The sequence below is a fragment of the Cladophialophora immunda genome (assembly GCF_000835495.1).
Source record: "Cladophialophora immunda strain CBS 83496 unplaced genomic scaffold supercont1.2, whole genome shotgun sequence".
NCBI classification, from domain to species: Eukaryota; Fungi; Ascomycota; class Eurotiomycetes; order Chaetothyriales; family Herpotrichiellaceae; genus Cladophialophora; species Cladophialophora immunda.
In genome coordinates, this window is record NW_015622542.1 from 4,543,666 (window position 1) to 4,562,644 (window position 18,979).

Sequence of the window (18,979 nt, forward strand, 5' to 3'; positions counted from 1 at the left end):
AGAAGTACCGAAATGAAGCGAGAAGGAGTCTCGCCCAGATGCAGGATGCTCTGGGATATTGGGTCAAGTCTTCGCCTTTGACCAGGAGGCACCAAAATTTCTGCTTTAACTCATGCAGAACTTATAATATGGCGTACCAGTATTAGCGTCGACAATGGCTGGAAATGGGGGCTGCTGAGGCTGAGGTAACGCCACCAGCGCCTAAGGAGGGGAGCAAGACGAGGAAACTAGGAAGACACTCACCCGCCAAGTGACAGCCTCACCATCCCACGCCAAAAACCCCGGGTACAGTATTTCAACGACCAACCACACAACTACCTTATAAATCAGACTCCTGTTGATGTGCTGAGGGGGCGGAGGGCGCCAATGGGCTACCCAGCCTTACAATGTAACAATCAAGAGAGCTGCCGGGCACATATAGACGCCACCAGGGCCTCAAATTCCACGGCACCCCTCGGTCTCTCATTTACACTGTCTCGGTCAATCATGCACTTGACTGCGACAGACCTGCTTATTGTATAGAGCAGGATGGTTCTCGACCCTCTCAGTGCCGTCAGCCTGGTGGTAAACATCTTCGACCTGATCAACCAGAGTATCAATGTTATCTCCAAGGCGCGCGAAGTCCATCGATCTGGGGCAGACAACGAAGCCGTGGACGTTGAGGCGACGACCAAGGATCTCGCGGAGCTGACAGCAAAGCTTCAGCCTAATAAACCTCCGGACGGAAGCGCGCAGCTGCCGGAATCGAGCGATCCGGCTCTCGACAGCATTTGCCATGGTTGCAGGGATGTCGCACAGGAGCTTCTCGATGCCCTCGCTAAGGTGACGGTGGAAGGGAAGAGCAGCAAATGGAAAAGCACGAGGAAGGCTCTACGGAGTGTATGGAGCAAAGAGAAAATATATGCCATTGAGAAGCGGCTGAATACATATCGAGACGAGATCAACCTCCGGCTGGTTGCGGATCTTAGGTATGTCAAGTATCCCTCTGCGGCGGTCAGATTGCAGACGAGACTGTGATCACCTTTCCAATACCGAAAGTGGCAACAACCAACATCTAATTGTTGTTTTGTACAGAGAACGCGTCGATCTCCTGGCGCTCCAGCAACTCTGCCTTTCCGACCTTCAGCGCGACAACACCAAGATAATCGTCGATGCTATGATCAATGACCGGCACATCTTGCAACGGGCATTACAGTCGCAGAACGCTGACACCAGAAAAGCAATAGCAGAGGAGCAGGCCAAAACCAGCGTCACGATGGTTGGCGCCGTGCAGGCGGCCCAGATTAACAGCCAGGAAGAACAAAGGCTCATCTTCCGGCAGATTCTCGAGGTGAAAGGAGCTATAGAACAGATTAAGAATGACATGCGCAAGAAGGACGAGGAATTTAAAGAGACAGTACTGGCATATATCGCTTCCCACAGCCCGAAAAAGCGAAAAGCGTTGAGGGAGAAAAGCAATCTAATATCTTCTGCATTGATGTCACTGGAAACCATATACAGAAGTTTACAGGTGAGGTTGGCCTTTCCAACAGAGCCAGTGATATTACCACCTCTCGAGTCTAACCTTGAGATGCAGGTCCTCCTTGCAAACCTACAAGGAAGAGTCAAGTCTCTCCTTGCCCCGCTCAACACTTGTCAGCTCTGGAATGCCGTACCATTTCCAGCGCCCGCATTCCCTCCAGGCTCGGGAACCACCCAGACCGCCGAGACGGCGCGGATGCTGTACTACGCTTACTATTACCTCAGCCTTGTGCGCGGAGACCTGGTGCGAACGGACATACACACCATCTGGCCTCTGCAGCGGGACCGATACGACGAGCTGGTCTCAGACAGTGCTCCAAACAGGATGTATGCAATCGAGGCCGCAGACTGGTTGCGCCTGAAGGACACTGGCCCGCTCAACCCGTCCTCCGGCATGTCATGGACCTGGCGGATCGACGGACGATTGCGAGAGCTGTCGCCCGGCTCTTTGGCATATAACTTTGTCTGGGGAATGGCTGTAATCGCAGCTACCATATCAGAGTGCATCGATCAGACGAAGGCTTGTCCGTCTTCCTCGTCACTCCCCTCTCAGGGCGTCGAGGCTGAGGCTGAGGCTGAGGCTGAGGTTGACGTCCAACTCTCCATCTTTGCGCGCCTCTTCGACGAACGTTATCGCGCATCGGAGCAAAAGTTCACGCATGCATCTATCTCGGCCCCACACCTCCTCAAAGACGTCAAAGTATGGCAATCCGTTGGGGAGATGACCCATCTCCGGTCTAAAGTTGCGGAGTGGCTGGACGAGGAGATAAGCGTGTTCGCCCAAGAACGCAGGCTGACCCCCGACCGACGGCGGGTGGTCCTGGACATGGAAGAGATACAAGAGCTTATCAACGTCCTGATCCTCTTGACGGATAGGCACCCAGACCAGCGCGGCATCACGCTGAGTTCAGTCAAGGTGTGCGCGGTCACCAACGTGCTGGCGAGGTGTGGTATCAATGTACCATTGAAAAGCGGCGGAGTCACCCCACTGATTGCGCATCCGGATCGGTATGCGGATATATTGCTTTAGTCCTGAAGAGAAGCGCAACGATGTTAGACGATCACGTTTAATGGGGTGTAATGAATTATAATGAGCACATAATGGGAGCAGTTTGTCGTTAATAACTTATCTTCTCAACTCGGCCGGACGGCGGGGGATCAGTTTTTCGGCCCAAGTTGTTCCACTTTCCTCGGCCGGCAAGGCCATATCAACGTTCGCCGTGGAGCTTTTGAAATGGACCACGTTTTGTGCCACCGGACTGTCTGGACCACTAACGCATTACGTCAAAGCTGCAGAGAGACGTGGCATTCAGGTTGAATACAAATACTCTCCTCTCAGCCGCCAGAGATGTAAGTATGATAACCACAAACTCGCTCAACAAAACATGGAAGACGTCGCAGACCAACTGGATATTTTCGGCCAACAGCAAGGGCTGTACAAGCTTTACACCCAACTATGCCTGTGCTTTCGGATGGGCAGTGGTGTATCACAGTCAGAGATTGTTGGCACACTGACGGAAGGACTCGAGAGACTAACTGCCAGATTTCCATGGGTCGCAGGCCAGGTCTCTCGCGAAGATGCCCGTGATGGCACCCGGAGTCTCTACAGAATCAAACCCTTCGAGAAGACGCCTCGGCTGGTGGTCAAGGATTTCAAAGATGGATCGTCGATACTGACGATGGATATCCTGCGTCAGGCCAACTTTCCGTTCAGCATGTTAGACGAGTCCATCATTGCACCCATCAACACCCTGGCGGCAGGCACAGACGGACCAGCGCCGGTTTTTGTGTTGCAGGCCAATTTCATCCCGGGCGGGCTCCTGCTCACATTTGTGACACAGCATAATACCATGGACATGACGGGTATGGCTCAAATCATGCATCTCCTCTCAAAGGCCTGCCGCAACGATCCATTCACGGCCGAGGAAATTTCCAACGGCAACCTCGACCGACGCAACCTCATCCCACTCCTGGACGAGGCGTATAGGCCAGGACCCGAACTCTCTCATCAGATCGGCAGGCCTCCTGCGCATGAGGGTGCCACAAAAGCCGCCGAAGGCCAGTCTGAGCAGCCCGGGCCTGAACCTCCAAAGTGCAGTTGGGCCTACTTTGTATTCTCGGCCGCGTCTCTTGCCAGTCTGAAATCGCAGGCCATGCAATTCCTCGCCAACAACGTAGCCTATGTCTCGACCGACGACGTTCTGAGCGCCTTCATCTGGTCCTCTGTGTCCCGAGCCCGCCGTCCTCGCCTGGACCCTGCCCGAGAGGTCACCTTTGCACGAGCGATCGACCCCCGGCGATACCTGGGAATTCCGGCTACGTACCCGGGACTCGTCCAGAACATGACGTACACCACATACCCTCTCGACGCGCTCCTCGCTGCACGTCTGGGTAGCGTCGCCTCGAAACTCCGAGAAGCCGTCGACCCCAAGACTTCGAACCTGGCCTACGCGACCCGTGCACTTGCGACGTGGCTTCACCACGCACCGGAGGACAACAACGTCAATGTGACGGCGACGCTGGACCTGTCTGTGGACATCATGCTGAGCTCCTGGGCCAAGTATGACTGCTACGACCTCGACTTCAACCTGGGACTGGGGAAGCCAGAGGCTGTCCGCAGGCCACAGTTTGTGCCGGTGGAGAGTCTGTTCTACTTGATGCCCAAGAGCCCCGACGGCGAGATTGCAGCGGCGCTGTGCCTGAGGGAGGAGGACCTGGACCGGCTGAGGAAGGTCGAGGAGTTCATGAAGTATGCGGTCTACGTCGGATGAAGTGGCTTGCACGGGTGAGTAGCTTGTCAGCTACATCCGCCGTGATCATGATTGACGAGTTCATCATAACGCCGTAGACATATCCCATGAATTGAAGGCAGTGACTGACTTGGATGAGGAATGTACTAAGGAACATTCCAGTGCCACCCATGATGCCGCTCTCCATCCATCCTCGCCGTTCATGGTCCTGGGCCAATCAGGTCCAGTCTCGCCCGCAGCCTTGCGCTGTGCTTTATGTCATCAATCGCGGCCTCGAAAGTCGCGACGGAATTTCTAGTCCAGATCGAAAAATCGCACATCTCCATCTCGCACCTTCGCTAGTCCTTTCACTTGTCGCTAGTCATCCCGTCTCGATCTTTATTCACTTCCTTCTTAAAAACAATCGCCCTCCCTTAGACTGTGTTGTTCTATCGTGAATCTGTGAATCCTTTGTGACAACATATTAGCGCGATTAGAAAGTTAAGGTACAGACGTATATTCACTTCTCCTTACGATAGATCGAGCGAAGTCACCGATACGACTATTCATCCATCAGTCCAGACTGATATCCCCGCCCTATCTTTACACATTTCACTCGGTCGGTTGCAGACGACTTGCATATTACGGATCTGACATCGTTCATCCCGCTCATTGAGGTATCACCGTCCTAGATATTGTCGATCTACGTTTTATGAATTGGCAGTCAGACCTAAAGCTGGAACAAGAGCCACTTTGAGATCAGGATAGTGTACAGATCAGACGCACTTACGAAGGCTACGACTTTTACTCTATCGGTCCTGGTGATCACTTCAAGCTAGAAGGGAGACGACGTCCAAAGTTAGGACACCATGTCTCCAGAGCAAGTCGTCCACCACCCCCACTCGACCTCGTCCAAGACGGGCACCTTCTACTTCGCCTACGGGTCCAACCTCTCGGCGTACCAAATGTCGCTTCGGCTGCAGCACTCGCCCGCCTCGAGCGAACCCGTTGGAATCGCACGTCTGGACTCGCACGCCTGGATAATCTGTGAACGCGGGTACGCCAACGTGGTTGCCCTTCCCGAGTCCAACGCCGCCTCGGACCACAACACTGTATGGGGTGTACTGTACAACATGCACCCTGTGGACGAGGCCCGGCTGGACATGTACGAGGGCCACAACGAGGCGAGGAACCCGATACCGGAAATCAACCCGGATCCGGAGACGCAGATAATCAAGCGGCACCTTCAGGGGGGTTGGGATTATAACAAGCATTACCTGCCCATCACGGTAACGAAGTGGTTGAGGGATCCAACCGAGTACGGCATCAGCGTGTCCAACTCATTTCTGTCCTCTTCTCACATGGTTAACGGCACCGCCCATGAGCATACATTAGCATCGCACCCACCCACAACGATCCGAGCGCTAGTGTACGTCGACGAGTTCCGCACCACCCCCGGCAAAATCGTGCAGGAGTACATCGGGCGGATGAACAGGGGAATCGACGAGTCGGTGCAGCTCGGTGTCCCGCACGGCTGGGTGAACAATATCATGAGGACATTCATCCCGGAGGGAATCTATGTCGATGAGGAAGGCTACGTTGGCACAGACGAGGGTTATGTCGAGGCAGAGGCGACAGAGGCGGACGACCATCTGAAGGAGAATATGCTCAAGAACATGAATTGAGACGAGAGGGATATTTTTCCGCATAGCCACAACTGACGGAAGGAGTGGACAACGAACCTTCCTATGAGAGTTCATCCAGGCGCAGAATTTGGCTCTTTGTATAGACCATAGAAACCGTGTACTCTTACCCGCTCGCCCCGCGCCGAAGAATATCTGTCTGTGCTGTGGATCACATGGATCGAAGAAAGATGAAAGGAAGCAATCGACTTTGAGGCTGTCCTTGAGCCCAAGCGTCGAAACGTCTGTGGAGCTTTGGAGTCTGGGCGCTTCAGCACTGACCACCGAGCAAGTGCTAGCTGCGAGGGGAAGGTAGCCAGGCTAAGCCTCAACCGCAACTCGTTAAAGACTCTCCCCGCCTCGTAAACGACAAACCACAAATGTCGACCCTCCAGGCAATGTGCAACCATATTATGAAAGCCTGATCATGGCGCTGCAAGCGACCCCAATCCGAAGCGCTGCGCCTCATCAGCGCCTCATCAGCCTCCAGCCTGGTCCTCTCTTTCATCCCCCCTTGACACTACGACCACCCTCCCAAAAGAAACTGTGCAACGGCTAAACCAATGACCTACGCTCGCTCCTCACAACCGTGTCTGATAGCCTCACTGAGTCCCTCACGCGTTCACTCTCTCGAGGACGATCCTTTTCGTATATGGCATTGTTCCACAACTGAAAACGGCCGTTATGGCCCGCCCAACACACAATGAATATCACATCGGATGGATATGCGCCTTGAGCGTGGAGATGGTGGCAGCGACAGCAATGCTGGATGAAGACTATGGCATCGTCAAGGGAAAAAGTCGAGATCAAAACACTTACCATGCTGGACGTGTACACGATCACAATGTCGTTATTGCTGGTCTCCCTGCAGGCATTGACGGCCTTGTCGCGGCAGCACACGTGGCAAAAGATATGGTCAGGACATTTGAACATTTGAAGTTCATCATGTTGGTCGGTATCGGTGGAGGATTACCGGGCTCGGAGAAGGGCTTCGACATCAGGCTCGGCGATGTTGTTGTGGGCATCCCAAGCGGCACCAGCGGTGGCGTTGTACATTACGACAAGGGCAAGGCCACACATGGAGGTGCTTTCGAGCTCAAGGCCGCTCCCAATACGCCTCCATATGTGCTTTTGACTGCCATCACCGCGATACGAGCACAACCTTCAGATCGAGATCGACCGATGTTAAAGTACCTTTCCGACATGATCCATCGGTATCCGTGTTATGGTATCCCTAGCGAGCAAAAAGATCGCCTCTTTGACAGCAGGTACCCTCACCCCGAAGGTCAAAACAATTGCGAGCAATGTTTACCTCGCTATGAAATCATTCGTCAAAGTCGAACTACCACCGGCCCCCAGATCCATTATGGCATCGTGGCTTCTGGAAATAAGGTGGTGAAAGACCCCCTTTTTCGAGACAACCTCCGGGCATCTTATGGTGCGTTATGTGTGGAGATGGAAGCTGCTGGCCTTGCGAATATTTCCCCGTTCCTGACGGTAAGGGGAATCTGTGACTACGCTGATTCTCACAAAAACGACGAATGGCATCCGTACGCTGCTGCAACAGCGGCAGCATGGACAAAAGAACTCCTTCTATATGTCACAGCAGAGGAGCTCGACCGCGAACAAACGGTTAAAGGCATCGCAGGTAGGTCCTGACCTATACGATACTGCCAATGTTGAGAGTTCATTCTCTGTAATTGTACTTTTCCCAGTTGAAGACTTGCTATCTGCAGTGGATCTAATTCTTATTTACCAATAGGTTCCGATGAAGGCGAAGTCCAGCCGCTAAGAGAGCAGCTAAATAGCCATGAGACGAATTTTCAGAACACGGAATATCAGTCATGCCATCGCGCCTTCAAACTGAGTTCGTATGAAGAGCAGAAGAATGTCAACCCATCACGAGCTCCTGACACGTGCCTTTGGGTTCTAAGCAATCCCAAATACCGACAATGGCAGGAGAACAAGGCTGACGATGTATTGTGGGTATCGGCCGATCCAGGTTGCGGAAAATCTGTCCTCTCGAAATCCCTAATCGATCACGAATTACAGACGACAAAGCAAAGAATATGTTGTTACTTCTTTTTCAAGGAGAATCAGAATCAGGACAATCTGGCATCTGCATTTTGTGCTCTTCTGCACCAGCTATTCACAAGCCAGCCGCACCTTCTTGCACACGCAATACCTGCCTGGCGACGAAATGGTGACCAGTTGACGAAGGAAGTGGATGAACTATGGAGGATATTCCTCGCGGCCACTGCAGACACCAACTCCCGCGACGTCTTCTGCGTTTTAGACGCCCTTGATGAATGTCGGGATGTTGATCGGCCACGCCTGATCGACAAACTCGCTGTCTTCTTCGCAGATGCACAGACAACAAAACCTCGGACCCACTCACTGAAGATCCTGGTCACTAGTCGGCCGTATGATAGCATCCAGTTAAACTTCCAGCGCAGCATGAATGGATGTTGTACGTCAGTCCCGATAATTCGCCTTCGAGGCGAAAATGAAAACAATGCAATCCGATCCGAGATTGACTTGGTCATTCGCCGCCGAGTTGCTGAGATGGCAGAAATTGTACCCTTGTCACTAAACGCGAGTGAGCTGCTGGTTTCAAAGCTATTGAGAATGCAAAACCGGACGTATCTATGGCTCTCTCTCGTCATTGATGGCATTTACGAAAACCTCAGAGATAGCTTACAGCATGATGAGGACTCGATTAACTCTATAATCGCAACACTCCCCGCGTCGGTGGACGACGCATACGAGAAGATTCTCAGCAAAGTGCGGACAAATCAGCGCGATATTGTGCGAACCATTTTCCATATCATAGTTGGTGCTCAGGAGCCCCTCAGTCTCGGCGAGATGTCTCTAGCCCTCGGTTACGCGACTTCAAAGGACGTTGACTCTTTGGACTCGGTTTTGGTCGAAAAGATCCGTCTTCAGAATCACATTCGAGAATGGTGCGGGCTATTCGTTTTCATTGAGCGGTCTAAGATCTACCTTGTCCACCAGACTGCCAAGGAGTTTCTAATCCGCCATTCAGAGATGGAATGTGGTGTCTGGAAACACTCACTAAGTTCCGCAGACACTGCGAGAACCTGGACGAAGATATACCTCCGTGCCATGTGTTGGCCCCCAGGAGTACTCCACCGAAGCGAATCAGGAGACCCAGAGGTCATGGTGGCAGCAAAGAGCTTGAAGCGCTATGCCAAGAAATCTTGGTACATTCATCTCCGAGACGCAAAGATGAATGGATTTGCTCCCTTGCACGACGAACTCTGCCTTCTGTGGGATCGACTGACTGCAGGAGCTCCCCTAGAATTATATTGGGAGCTCGGTTATGCAGCTCATCGCACTGTTGACCTGGAGACGATGCTGGATTTGTTGATTGAGGTAGTGGCCTATTTTCCTCCTCGCAGAAACCCCTGCAGAGTGATACTTTACTGTGCCGCTGCGGGAGGGCGCGCGGAGACTGTAAGAAAGATACTTGAAATTGGTGCTGGCTTGAATTTGCCGGCCCTGGATGATTGGGATAGTGCAGTACAAGTTGCATCCGATCGCGGTGATGATGAGGTCTTGCGAATTCTCCTCTCTACTGGCACCAAATTCAACTGCCGGAGAAAATGTCTCGACAATGCACTGCTGGTTGCCGCTCAATACGGTCGCGAACAGGTCGTACGGACTCTACTCGATGCCGGTGCGGATGTTAACTATCAGGGCGGGTATTATGGTAATGCTCTACAGGCCGCAGCTTTTTCCGGCCACGAACAGGTCGTACGCACTCTACTCCATACCGGTGCTAACATCAACCACCAGGGCGGGTATTATGGTAATGCACTACAGGCTGCAATCAAGGGTTGTCATGGGCAAGTCGTGCGAATTCTGCTTGAGGCCGGTGCCGATGTATGGGCAGAGGGTCGCTGCAAAAATGCATTCGAAGCGGCATCGATGCATCATGGGATGATGGATTTGATGCCCCATCCGAATCTATGGCCGGAGCAGGAAAGATCACTCGTTTTCAGGCTATGGTTTCTGAATTACCACCATGACGAGGCATTCTGGTTAAGTATCTCTTCAGACGTGGATGAGGTCAAACAGATTATCAACAGCCAAGGGCCACCTTCCCTGCAATGGCACACCGACACGCTCGCCTCATTTAAATTCGCAAATTTCCCTCGTCAGTATATCCGCCTCGGATTCCTGCGACGGCTCAAGGAAAAGGAGAGGAGTGCAGAGGCTCGGTCGATGATACCATCTATTCCGGGTCAGTGGGTAGATTGAATCCCCGTTCTGGCTCCGTCATACTCGGTCCTCATCGTAATACATGGTGTCTGTTATATGCCTGTCTAGATAATACAAAGATGGACCATAGACCGGTATTTTGCACCCCGCAAAGGCATTGCAAGCACGTCCATAATTTACATGCTCTGCGATGTGGAAAACTTCGCATCCAACATCCTATCATCGCGCTGGGTCATGCTCTGCGTGGAAAAGGTCTATAGAGTCTACCCCATCCATTCCCGCATATTACATTCTTACCGAGTACTTATGGCGGATATGCCACGGCACGTCACGAAGGACATATAAGAATGTAACACGACGCGGTGACCGGCCGGTCCCGTAGGCTCCCTACCTAGATTGGTATGCAGGGCTGGGGTTACGGTGGCTCCTTCAATGTTCAAGAAAATAGTGGAAAGGCGTCGATTAACAAAGTCTGTCTGTCTGTGCACAGGTCGAGATAGCCTCGCCACTAGCCAATTGAACCGTGTCCTTCTCGTCCATCCGTTTCCAAAGTCAAACTCATTCCGTCAGTCATCGGCCACTCAGCCGGCCTCGCCATGCGTTGGAGATTACCTATGTAGCGCAACTCAGAAAGCAAGCCGTCCCGGCGCGCTCGCTTGGCTGATCTCCCTGCGCGCATTCTCCTTTCCGACTGCTTGGAACAGCCCGCTGCTTCCATTCAACACCCCAGGGCGGGGCTTCGTCGGACTCCTTGTGCCATTTACTCCTTTGCCATGGCCTTCAACAGAGCGTTTGAGATTGACGCTCCTGGCTCGATCTCTCCGTGCCCGAATCTGTGCCAGCGCCGCCTCCCTTGAGATCGGAGTCCCAGGGACGTTGGAGAGCATTGCTGAGCTTGCGAGCGAGGTCACTCTAGATTGTGCCTGGGGAATTGGTTCTCTGCCTGGATCCGAGTCCAGTCTGATGTTCAGGACTTCGGTTTGAGCGTGATCGTATCCGTTTCGATTCGAACGGTGCTCCGGGCTGAACACATCATCTGCGTCAACCGCTTCTCTAAGAGGCACTCGTGTCGTGGTCGTTGTGGTTGTAGTTGTAGCAGCACTCGACTCCGGACTTCTTGCATGACCGGGAACTTGCGCTTGAGCTTGACCCTGAACATGAGCCTGCGTCTGCGCATGTTGAGCCAGATTATGCATCGACCTCGAATGCTTGTGCAAGGGCGTCACGGGAAACAAAGTGCTCGCTGCGGGAGAAGCCGAAGAGTCTTTTACAAATGTAGATTGTGCGTCTCCATCATCGTGGTGAGACATGACTGAGGCCACCAAAGGTGACTGGCCCCGAAGATTCGGTTTTGATTGTGCTCGCCTGTGCAGGCTACCGCGGGAGGGCGAGTCTTTGAGTGCGATTTTTGTGGTAGTGGTCGTGACTGATGGCGTGAAGGCAGTGTTCCGTTCCTTCGTGAGAGTTCGCACGCTTTCACGCTGAAAAGACCTGACTGAGCGTGGTGAATCCGGCACTAGTCGGATAGGGGAGTCGACAGTCAAGATACCCAGCGCCGTAGACGGTCGTCTTGGAGGCGCTTGTTTTGGTGGCGAGAGGTCAAAGAGGTCTTGGTCAAGCACTGCCGACGCACTCTCAGTATGTCGAAGTGGCGGAGCTGCAGTCCCAATGCCAGCATTGCTTGTGATAGATGTTGAAAAAGAGAATGGTTGTGACCCTGTTGCTGGCTCAACCAAAACTTGCGTGATTTCCTCCAACTGGGCCGTCGCGTCCGGTGTAGTGGTGCTCGAGTCCAACTCCATGGGGTCTGGGTCCGGGAGGGGCACTTCGATAGCTTCTTCGAGAACCAGAGGTTCTTCTGATGTCTTGTCCATCAACTCTGGCGTCGGGTCAGGTGGAAGTCTGGCTGGCTCACTCTCTATTGATGGAGGTTCTGCTTTCGGCTTATTCTGAGCAGGCATGTCTTTGCCTGTGAGTGGCTGTTCCGCAAATCTCTTGTGACTTTCTTCAAGAACCGGCCTTTTCTCCTCATCATTCGAGAGCTTCCTCTTTTTTGATGCGCGCTGCTGCTGCATCTTTGCATCATAAACTTGATCGTGAACAAAGCGCTCGCCGTTTGATTCAGCCAGTCGACACGGACATGCCTTGAACTGGCACTGCATATGCATGAAATGAATCAAATCCGAGTCTTCCTCATGCTTCTTCCGTGCCCAAGCGAGCTCTTGCTTGAGAAACTCGACTTCTTCTTCGGGAGTGATCTTCTCTCCTCCTAGCTGCTTGTCGTAGTAATCCAATCGAGATATCGCAGCAGCGAAGTCGGGCATTTTGAAGGGGACCAGACGGGCAGGGCCTCCAGATATCGTATGACTCGTTGACGCTGAGGGTGGTATCATCCGAAACTGGGAGACAGACTGAATATCGCTCTCGCTATCCGAATGATGCGGAGATCGAACCTTTTCTTTTCCCTGGAATGCCTTTCCCTCCTCCTGTTTCACCGGGGTTTCGGTCCCTGCGCCATCATTTTGAGCCTCTCGCGACTCAGTCTGAACACCCTTCTCCAGAGACGCATTCTTTTCGACAACCGTTGCTTTTGCCTCCAACAAGGCCGCGTCCCTCTCCTTTTCCACAGCTTTCAGCCGGTCCCTAAGCTGATCCATCTCGCCCACCATTCCTGCCAGCGCGTAAGCCCTCTCGAAACTCTCCTGACGACTCTTCTCCTTCTCCGTCTTCTCGTGCTGTATCTCGGCCTGGCATTTCTTCAACTCGGCCCTCACTTCTTGCAGATCCTGCCGCGCCTCCACGACGGCCAATTCAGCGCGGTACGTCTCCTTGCGACACCGCTTGATTTCTTTCGTGTAGGACTCCTGGTCTCGACCTCTCTTCTCCTTGTCGGCCTGCAGTTCTTCCAGGAGATCCTCGACGCGTTGTGAGAGCATCCTCTCCCTTTTCTTCTTGGAGGCCAGCTCTTCCTTGGCCCGCTCGAGCTCGGCGTTCAGACTGGCGAGACTTGCCTGTGCTTCCTCGTATCCCATGACCGCCCGCTGCAGAGCATTGTTGGTATTAAGATTATGATTAGGGGTGCCACTGCAGTTATCCGGGAGTCCGGCCCCGAGCCTTCTGGGCCGAGTAGGTGACGATTGAACGCTGGTGTTTGCCGCCAAGTTGTTCAGGAAAGCGACTTTGGACTGAACGTCCGACGTGAAGGAGTCACGGGTGCTGGGTCGATCGTGCTCAACAAGGTAGCTGTGTAGAGAGGGCGATTGAGGGATGCGTTGTTGATTGATGCGCTCCGGCGAGAGCTGGTGCAGAGGCGCAGGAGGGCATTTGAGCGGGTTCGGACTGACGTGGGGATTATGATTTTCCATATTGTCGTCGTCGACAAGGATAGCCGCATCCATGAGTTTAGAAGCCATCAGAGGAAAGTCACTGTCATAAGGCTTTCATGGTTTCAATTGACGTAGTACTGCAAGGGTTGCGTGCTGCTGTGTGAGAGGCACTGTAGGCAGAGTTGCCATGTCCTTGGGATTCTTTTGTTTACACCCCAAAACGGGAATCCAATCTTGGCTATCGGCACGTGATCTGCTTAGTCATGCACTCGTTGCTGGTCGTTACTGGCCTCGTGCGGGTCGCAGCCTTGTCAGGAACCAAATGGCGGTTCAGGTCCATGATGCTTCGTTCTAAATCAAAGAATCTATCTTACACAAGAATAATTGTTCGTTCAACAAATTCATCACGCTCGCCTGCATCCATCATCTCGAATATTTCTCCCCTCATGACGCCTTGGATGTACGACTCCCCCACAAGCACGTGTTGCCCAGAGGTAGAGCCCTGCCCACGATCGGCTGATACCCTGCGAATAACAAATGGCACATTCGCTCCCCTAAATACACAGCATTCATCACCTATCTTGGTTGTCATATGACCGATTCCATAGTAGCCCTTTGATGTTCTGAAGAATCGCCGGTTATGTAAGGCTCTGCGCTGGTTGCTGCCGACGTAGGTCAGGGCTTCGAGTTCGAGGGATCTTGGAGACTCTTGTCCTTCCTGACCCTTGGGGTTGGGGTCGGCCTCTGTCGATGACAATAGATTTCTTTCATGGTCGTTGCTGTCTTCACCGTGGACTATTTCCCTGTACGCCCGATAGATGGCGTGGTGAAGGCTGGGATTGTCTTCAGCGGGCCCTTCGTCAGCTGCCCGTCCAGCTGCGATCGTGAGGCTGAAGGCATATTCTCGATCGCGATGGCTGCTGCCATAAATAGTGTTGCCAGGGTCGTGTTCCAACTCTTGCCACAACTTCTGCAACGGCGTCTCCTTCTTCTGACGTTCCAGCAGAAGTTCTTCCGAATCGAATACCCTAGAGGTCCACTCGATAGTATCCAGGATCACGCCTGTGACGCGTAACGACGACTCGGACCTGGAGACCTCGAATTGAAATTGTGCAGATTTGGATCCACCAGCTCGATACCACATTTCCGGATATCCCAGCCAATACACACGCCAGCCTTCGTCCCAACGTGGAACCCAGGATGCTCGCCGACCGCAAAGTGAGGAGGAATCCGTAGTGTGGTCAATGCAAGTAAGTACAGTCCACGGATACGGGTCATTCTCCAAGATTGCCTCCGCCGTGTTGAGATAGACCTGGTCGACAGACAAGTTGTAGTTGGCGACCACCAGTCTTTTCTCCTTTGCAGCACCGCAAGCTGTACTCGGATGACTGAGGAAGGCATACACACGGTCCCTCTGGTCGGTAGCCTTGTAGGATCGTCCATCATTCAGAATGTTAATAAAGCTCACTTTACACTCGTTACTACTCAAAGTCTTGGACATTGGCAACTCATATCTCCAGGATATGTCATTTTCGTAAGTCCGCCAGAGATCGTCGAATAAGTCCCAGAACATACCGGATTTGACAGTTCCCATGTGTGAGGCGACATCAACGCGTGACGCGACGATAAGCATCAATTCCACGAGGTAAGCCCAGTTCATAGTTACGTTGCCGTAGAGCAAGACTGCGGATCGAGCCAGGCCGACTTCCTGGAGCACCCAGACTCGGGAAAACCACTCTGAATCCATCAGTCGGCGAACCATATCCCACTTGCGCATATCTGAGCAAATTTTCCCATTCTCCCGGGTAACCGGGGGAAAAACATTTACGTCTCCATAGTCAGAGACCATCTCTGCAAGGAAAATGGCCGTGTCCTGTATCAGCGAGAAGCACTCCTTTGCTTCTTGATTGAGGTCTGGGCCAATCCATACGAGAACTCTTGCGGCGCTCGCGTAGATTCGACCCATTTGTTGGACCTACCACTTAATGTTAGAATGGAGAGCTTTGAAAACAATACAACCCCATTGTCCTGCCAGGATCGGCTCACCTGTCGAGATCTCTCGTCCTGGTCTTCCTGGTTGATACACACGGCATCCACCCAGAGGAACCTGGTGTTTCTGTCATGGCGAATGTGATTCAACGCACAGGCCAGGTTCTCCCGAATGGGCAGCGTAGCACCATCACAGTTGATGTTCTTCCCCACTTGTGATCCAAGATCATCCCCCCAGACATAAGATAGAGCCTCGAACCCCAGCCTGGCAGCGTCCTCGATTTCCCAAATTTGAAGACTGCACGAAAGAGCATCGCTTGGGAATCCTGGGTGAAGCACCAAAACCCTCAGCCAGCCTTCGACGGGCAAGGGTGTGTAGTTGTACACCAGGTCACGAGAGGGCGACCCTCTCGCCCGCAGGATGAGCGAGAGGTCTGGAATGGTGATTGTTGACATCGTATGTCTACATTGCCAAGAAACAGATTCCAGCTTGGCTTGGATGATTTGACCTTTCTGGTAGAGAATCAAGAGAGCCTGGGCAAACCCATCACAGCGCTCTCGAGAAGAACAACGAGGTCGAGGGTCAACGCTTCATTATCAATAGTCGGTCAGCAGAGCGAGACGACATTATCGAAATTGCTTCTTTGCACGTTATCTTGTCTCACGAGTGAATTCAGGAGTCATGCCATCTTCCTTGCTCTCGCCCGCGTTTCGCGAGAGTGTTTGCTGCATACAGCCAATAGAAGACGGGCGTTTGTGAGGCTTCTGGCCTGCCCCTGTCTCACAACCGTGATTGACATTGCCAGGGTGCCTACGAGCGAGATGTATGCCTGCAGCCTTCGAATCTCTAGGAGGCAATTGTCGGGATTCGCTTGATGGGATCACTCACCTGGGCTTCAAGACCATTCCTCCCATCGAAGCAAAAATGGGACTAGAAGGATGGTTGGAAGGGTTTTCAATATCTTATCCTGAGACAGCGAGCAACTAGCACTTCCTTGGGCAGTCCGAGCCAGGTTCGCAGCTGCATTCGACAACGAGATTCCTGACCAAAGTCTGCAAGTGAAGTTTCCGCTGACGAGAAAGAGCTGCAGGGCAACCCAAACCTGAAAGATATACTCCGTATTTACTGTTCACCGTTTGAACGGCTGCGGATTTCCCAACCGTTTCCCGCATCACGTGCCACCACCCATGAGGAGTCAAAGAGGCGGTCAAAGAGCGAGTCAAAACTCTCTTCTCAGTTCAGATCATCTTTCATTCTTGATTATCTAGCTAAATTCGATTTTCATCGTGTGGTTATGCATAACATGAGGCATGCAAAACTTCTTGTTGCAGTGTGCGCCGACTCCTGCAAAATCCCGTTTTCTCCCAGCGGTAGAGGCGATGAGCGCCTTCGTACCCCGCTGGAGACGGCTCGATCGACGTCGATTGAGCCCCAATTCCTTATATACAGTGTTTCCATTTTCCATTTCCAATCCAAGTAATGATCACAGTTCGCAATATGTTACAACATTGGCTAGGATGATTGAGATGTTCATTCAACCATCACTCGGCCGTTCTCCATCTCCCCTCTCATGCTCATCGATTTTGCATCTTCAAAGCCTTTTTCCAGGTCACCGCAATTCCGTTCGAAGGCATTTTCTGGACGCATCTCTGGCCGTTGTGAAAATAAAAAGTCATGAAGCAATGCAAAGCATAAATAACACAATCGTCAAAATCCTGGTTTAATCAAGTTTTTTTTGGTGATTTCAGGAGCAGTCCATCTCGACATCCTCTCGTCGTTGCAGGAAGGAAGCCTCGCCAAAATCCATGGCGGCCTCCATACCACAGCTCACCATCCTCTTGTGACCGAAATGATTGGCCAGTTGGTTGTCGGGTTGGTGGACAATCATGTTGGCAAATGGATTGGCAGCCGAGGTAGGCGGCATCTGTGTCTCGGGCTGTTGGAAGAATCGGCCGCGAGTCTTTGGCATAGCCATGCGTCGACCATTGAGGTGTTGCCTGGCACGGTCCCCAACCTGGGTCATTGGGCTGACATCACTCATGGTATCGATATCGATGGCGAAATAATCGACAGGCATGTGCATTCCCGCATCGGCCACCAAGCTTGGAGTCTGAGGTTGCCAGTCTTGGCTGTCGTCGCTGTCGGAGTCGGCCTCGTAGGAACGCTTGTGGCTGGTGGAGTAAGACCAGAGAGACTGTTCGGCAATCGAGGGGCTCGACCAATCCTCGCTGCAGTGGGAGAGGTAAGCAAGGCTGATGCCGCAAAAGGTGGCCGTGGTGAGGGGTTGGACCTGGGCCGCAGAATACGGGGAGAGCTCGTTGGTGGTATCAGCGTTGCCAGAGGACAGGGCAGCTTGGGTCTCGGGAGAAAGCCGGTGCATGTTGAAGAAGGGCCGAGGCGTGAATTTCTTTTGGGTCTTGTATCCTTCAGCAACGGCCTTCCTCACGCGCATACCGACCTGGAGAAGACCTGCCTCGATTTCCGCCTGGTCAGGGGCTTGTTCGCAGAGCTGCAGAAGCAATGGAGAGTCAAAGGTATGCTGTTCGATGTCCGAGTTGTCCGCGATGGGGATGATGGGTGGCAGGGAGTGGGGGGTGAAGCGACGACGCTTGGAGAGAGGTGAGTCCGACTCAATGGAGGGCACCGGAGTGGAAAAGTCCTGCGGCAGACCCATCTTGCAGCGGTGTTGCGGTGATGAAGAGAGGATGCGAAACGACTGAGGAGTGAGCTGACAGGAGCTCCTTGCTAATGGATGCAGGTGTAGGTAGGTATGTCGATCTTGGTCAACAGTGACAGTGAAAGCCAACGAGTGTGGAGGCTCGACGAAAGGGTCCCTCCCTGCTAAGTGAATAGCAAGGCGCCGAAGAGATAGAGGGGAATATTAATGAGGTGAATAAAATGCAGCTGATGCGGATGCTGATGGGCAGCAGTGAAGGTGAAGATGGCAGCGAAAATTTTCAGACACAAGAGTGAGATTGAGAGTGAGAGGGACAAGAGCAAAGAAAAGGGAGACAGGAGCTGATTCAAGAAGGAGATGAGGGAGATGCGGGAGATGCAGGTGTCGAAGTTAAAACCAAATGAGGGCGATGCGCAACTCTGGAGTCCGGCAACGGCGCCGTGCAGCAATTGGATCGTGGACGACTGCGGCTGCTGCAAGAGGATATTATCAGGGCTTATCGAGTTTCCGGAGCGACTGGATCGTGCAAGCAACAAGCGAGCGAGAGACTCACTCCTAGCCGTCTGGGCCAGGAACCCTGGCGAATGGGGGCTCCCGGGCTGCCCTCATTTTGCCCTTTTGCTGGTGGGATTGTGGCCTAAACCGTCAGCCCCCCTTCCCCCTCCAGCCATGAGGAGGCCCTGGGAGAGGCGGGTGAAGCCCTGGAGCCCGGGAGCCCCTGCAGCAGCTGGCCACCGGCCCAACCAGAGCCCGCCTCCCCAGCCTCCCTGAACGCCCCCCTAAAATTGTCATGCGTGGCGATATTAATA

At 52.9% G+C, this 18,979-nt stretch overlaps 7 protein-coding genes across 7 annotated transcripts; 4 read left to right on the forward strand and 3 right to left on the reverse strand.

Moving 5' to 3' along the window:
- The first annotated feature begins 336 nt into the window (after positions 1 to 336).
- PV07_03841 (uncharacterized protein) lies at positions 337 to 2,629 on the forward strand. Its single transcript, XM_016390597.1, has 3 exons — positions 337 to 968; positions 1,075 to 1,510; positions 1,577 to 2,629. The coding sequence occupies exons 1-3, from the start codon at positions 529 to 531 to the stop codon at positions 2,549 to 2,551; spliced, it is 1,851 nt and encodes a 616-aa protein (XP_016252499.1). The 5' UTR covers positions 337 to 528; the 3' UTR covers positions 2,552 to 2,629.
- Positions 2,630 to 2,777: 148 nt separating this feature from the next.
- PV07_03842 (uncharacterized protein) lies at positions 2,778 to 4,411 on the forward strand. The gene has a single exon (XM_016390598.1). It carries the CDS (start codon positions 2,907 to 2,909, stop codon positions 4,290 to 4,292), a length of 1,386 nt encoding a protein of 461 aa, XP_016252500.1. The 5' UTR covers positions 2,778 to 2,906; the 3' UTR covers positions 4,293 to 4,411.
- A 550-nt stretch (positions 4,412 to 4,961) lies between these two features.
- Positions 4,962 to 5,935, forward strand: PV07_03843 (uncharacterized protein; the record flags this gene model as incomplete). Its single annotated transcript, XM_016390599.1, has 1 exon — positions 4,962 to 5,935. Exon 1 carries the CDS (start codon positions 5,120 to 5,122, stop codon positions 5,933 to 5,935), a length of 816 nt encoding a protein of 271 aa, XP_016252501.1. The 5' UTR covers positions 4,962 to 5,119.
- Positions 5,936 to 6,323: 388 nt separating this feature from the next.
- PV07_03844 (uncharacterized protein) lies at positions 6,324 to 10,350 on the forward strand. The gene is made up of 2 exons (XM_016390600.1): positions 6,324 to 7,580; positions 7,695 to 10,350. The coding sequence occupies exons 1-2, from the start codon at positions 6,617 to 6,619 to the stop codon at positions 10,214 to 10,216; spliced, it is 3,486 nt and encodes a 1,161-aa protein (XP_016252502.1). The 5' UTR covers positions 6,324 to 6,616; the 3' UTR covers positions 10,217 to 10,350.
- A 238-nt stretch (positions 10,351 to 10,588) lies between these two features.
- On the reverse strand, positions 10,589 to 13,668 carry PV07_03845 (uncharacterized protein). The gene has a single exon (XM_016390601.1). It carries the CDS (start codon positions 13,588 to 13,590, stop codon positions 10,804 to 10,806), a length of 2,787 nt encoding a protein of 928 aa, XP_016252503.1. The 5' UTR covers positions 13,591 to 13,668; the 3' UTR covers positions 10,589 to 10,803.
- Positions 13,669 to 13,873: 205 nt separating this feature from the next.
- Positions 13,874 to 15,948, reverse strand: PV07_03846 (uncharacterized protein; the record flags this gene model as incomplete). Its single annotated transcript, XM_016390602.1, has 2 exons — positions 13,874 to 15,478; positions 15,550 to 15,948. The coding sequence occupies 2 exons, from the start codon at positions 15,946 to 15,948 to the stop codon at positions 13,874 to 13,876; spliced, it is 2,004 nt and encodes a 667-aa protein (XP_016252504.1).
- Positions 15,949 to 16,719: 771 nt separating this feature from the next.
- PV07_03847 (uncharacterized protein) lies at positions 16,720 to 18,595 on the reverse strand. The gene has a single exon (XM_016390603.1). The coding sequence runs from the start codon at positions 18,165 to 18,167 to the stop codon at positions 17,238 to 17,240; it is 930 nt and encodes a 309-aa protein (XP_016252505.1). The 5' UTR covers positions 18,168 to 18,595; the 3' UTR covers positions 16,720 to 17,237.
- Positions 18,596 to 18,979: the final 384 nt, after the last annotated feature.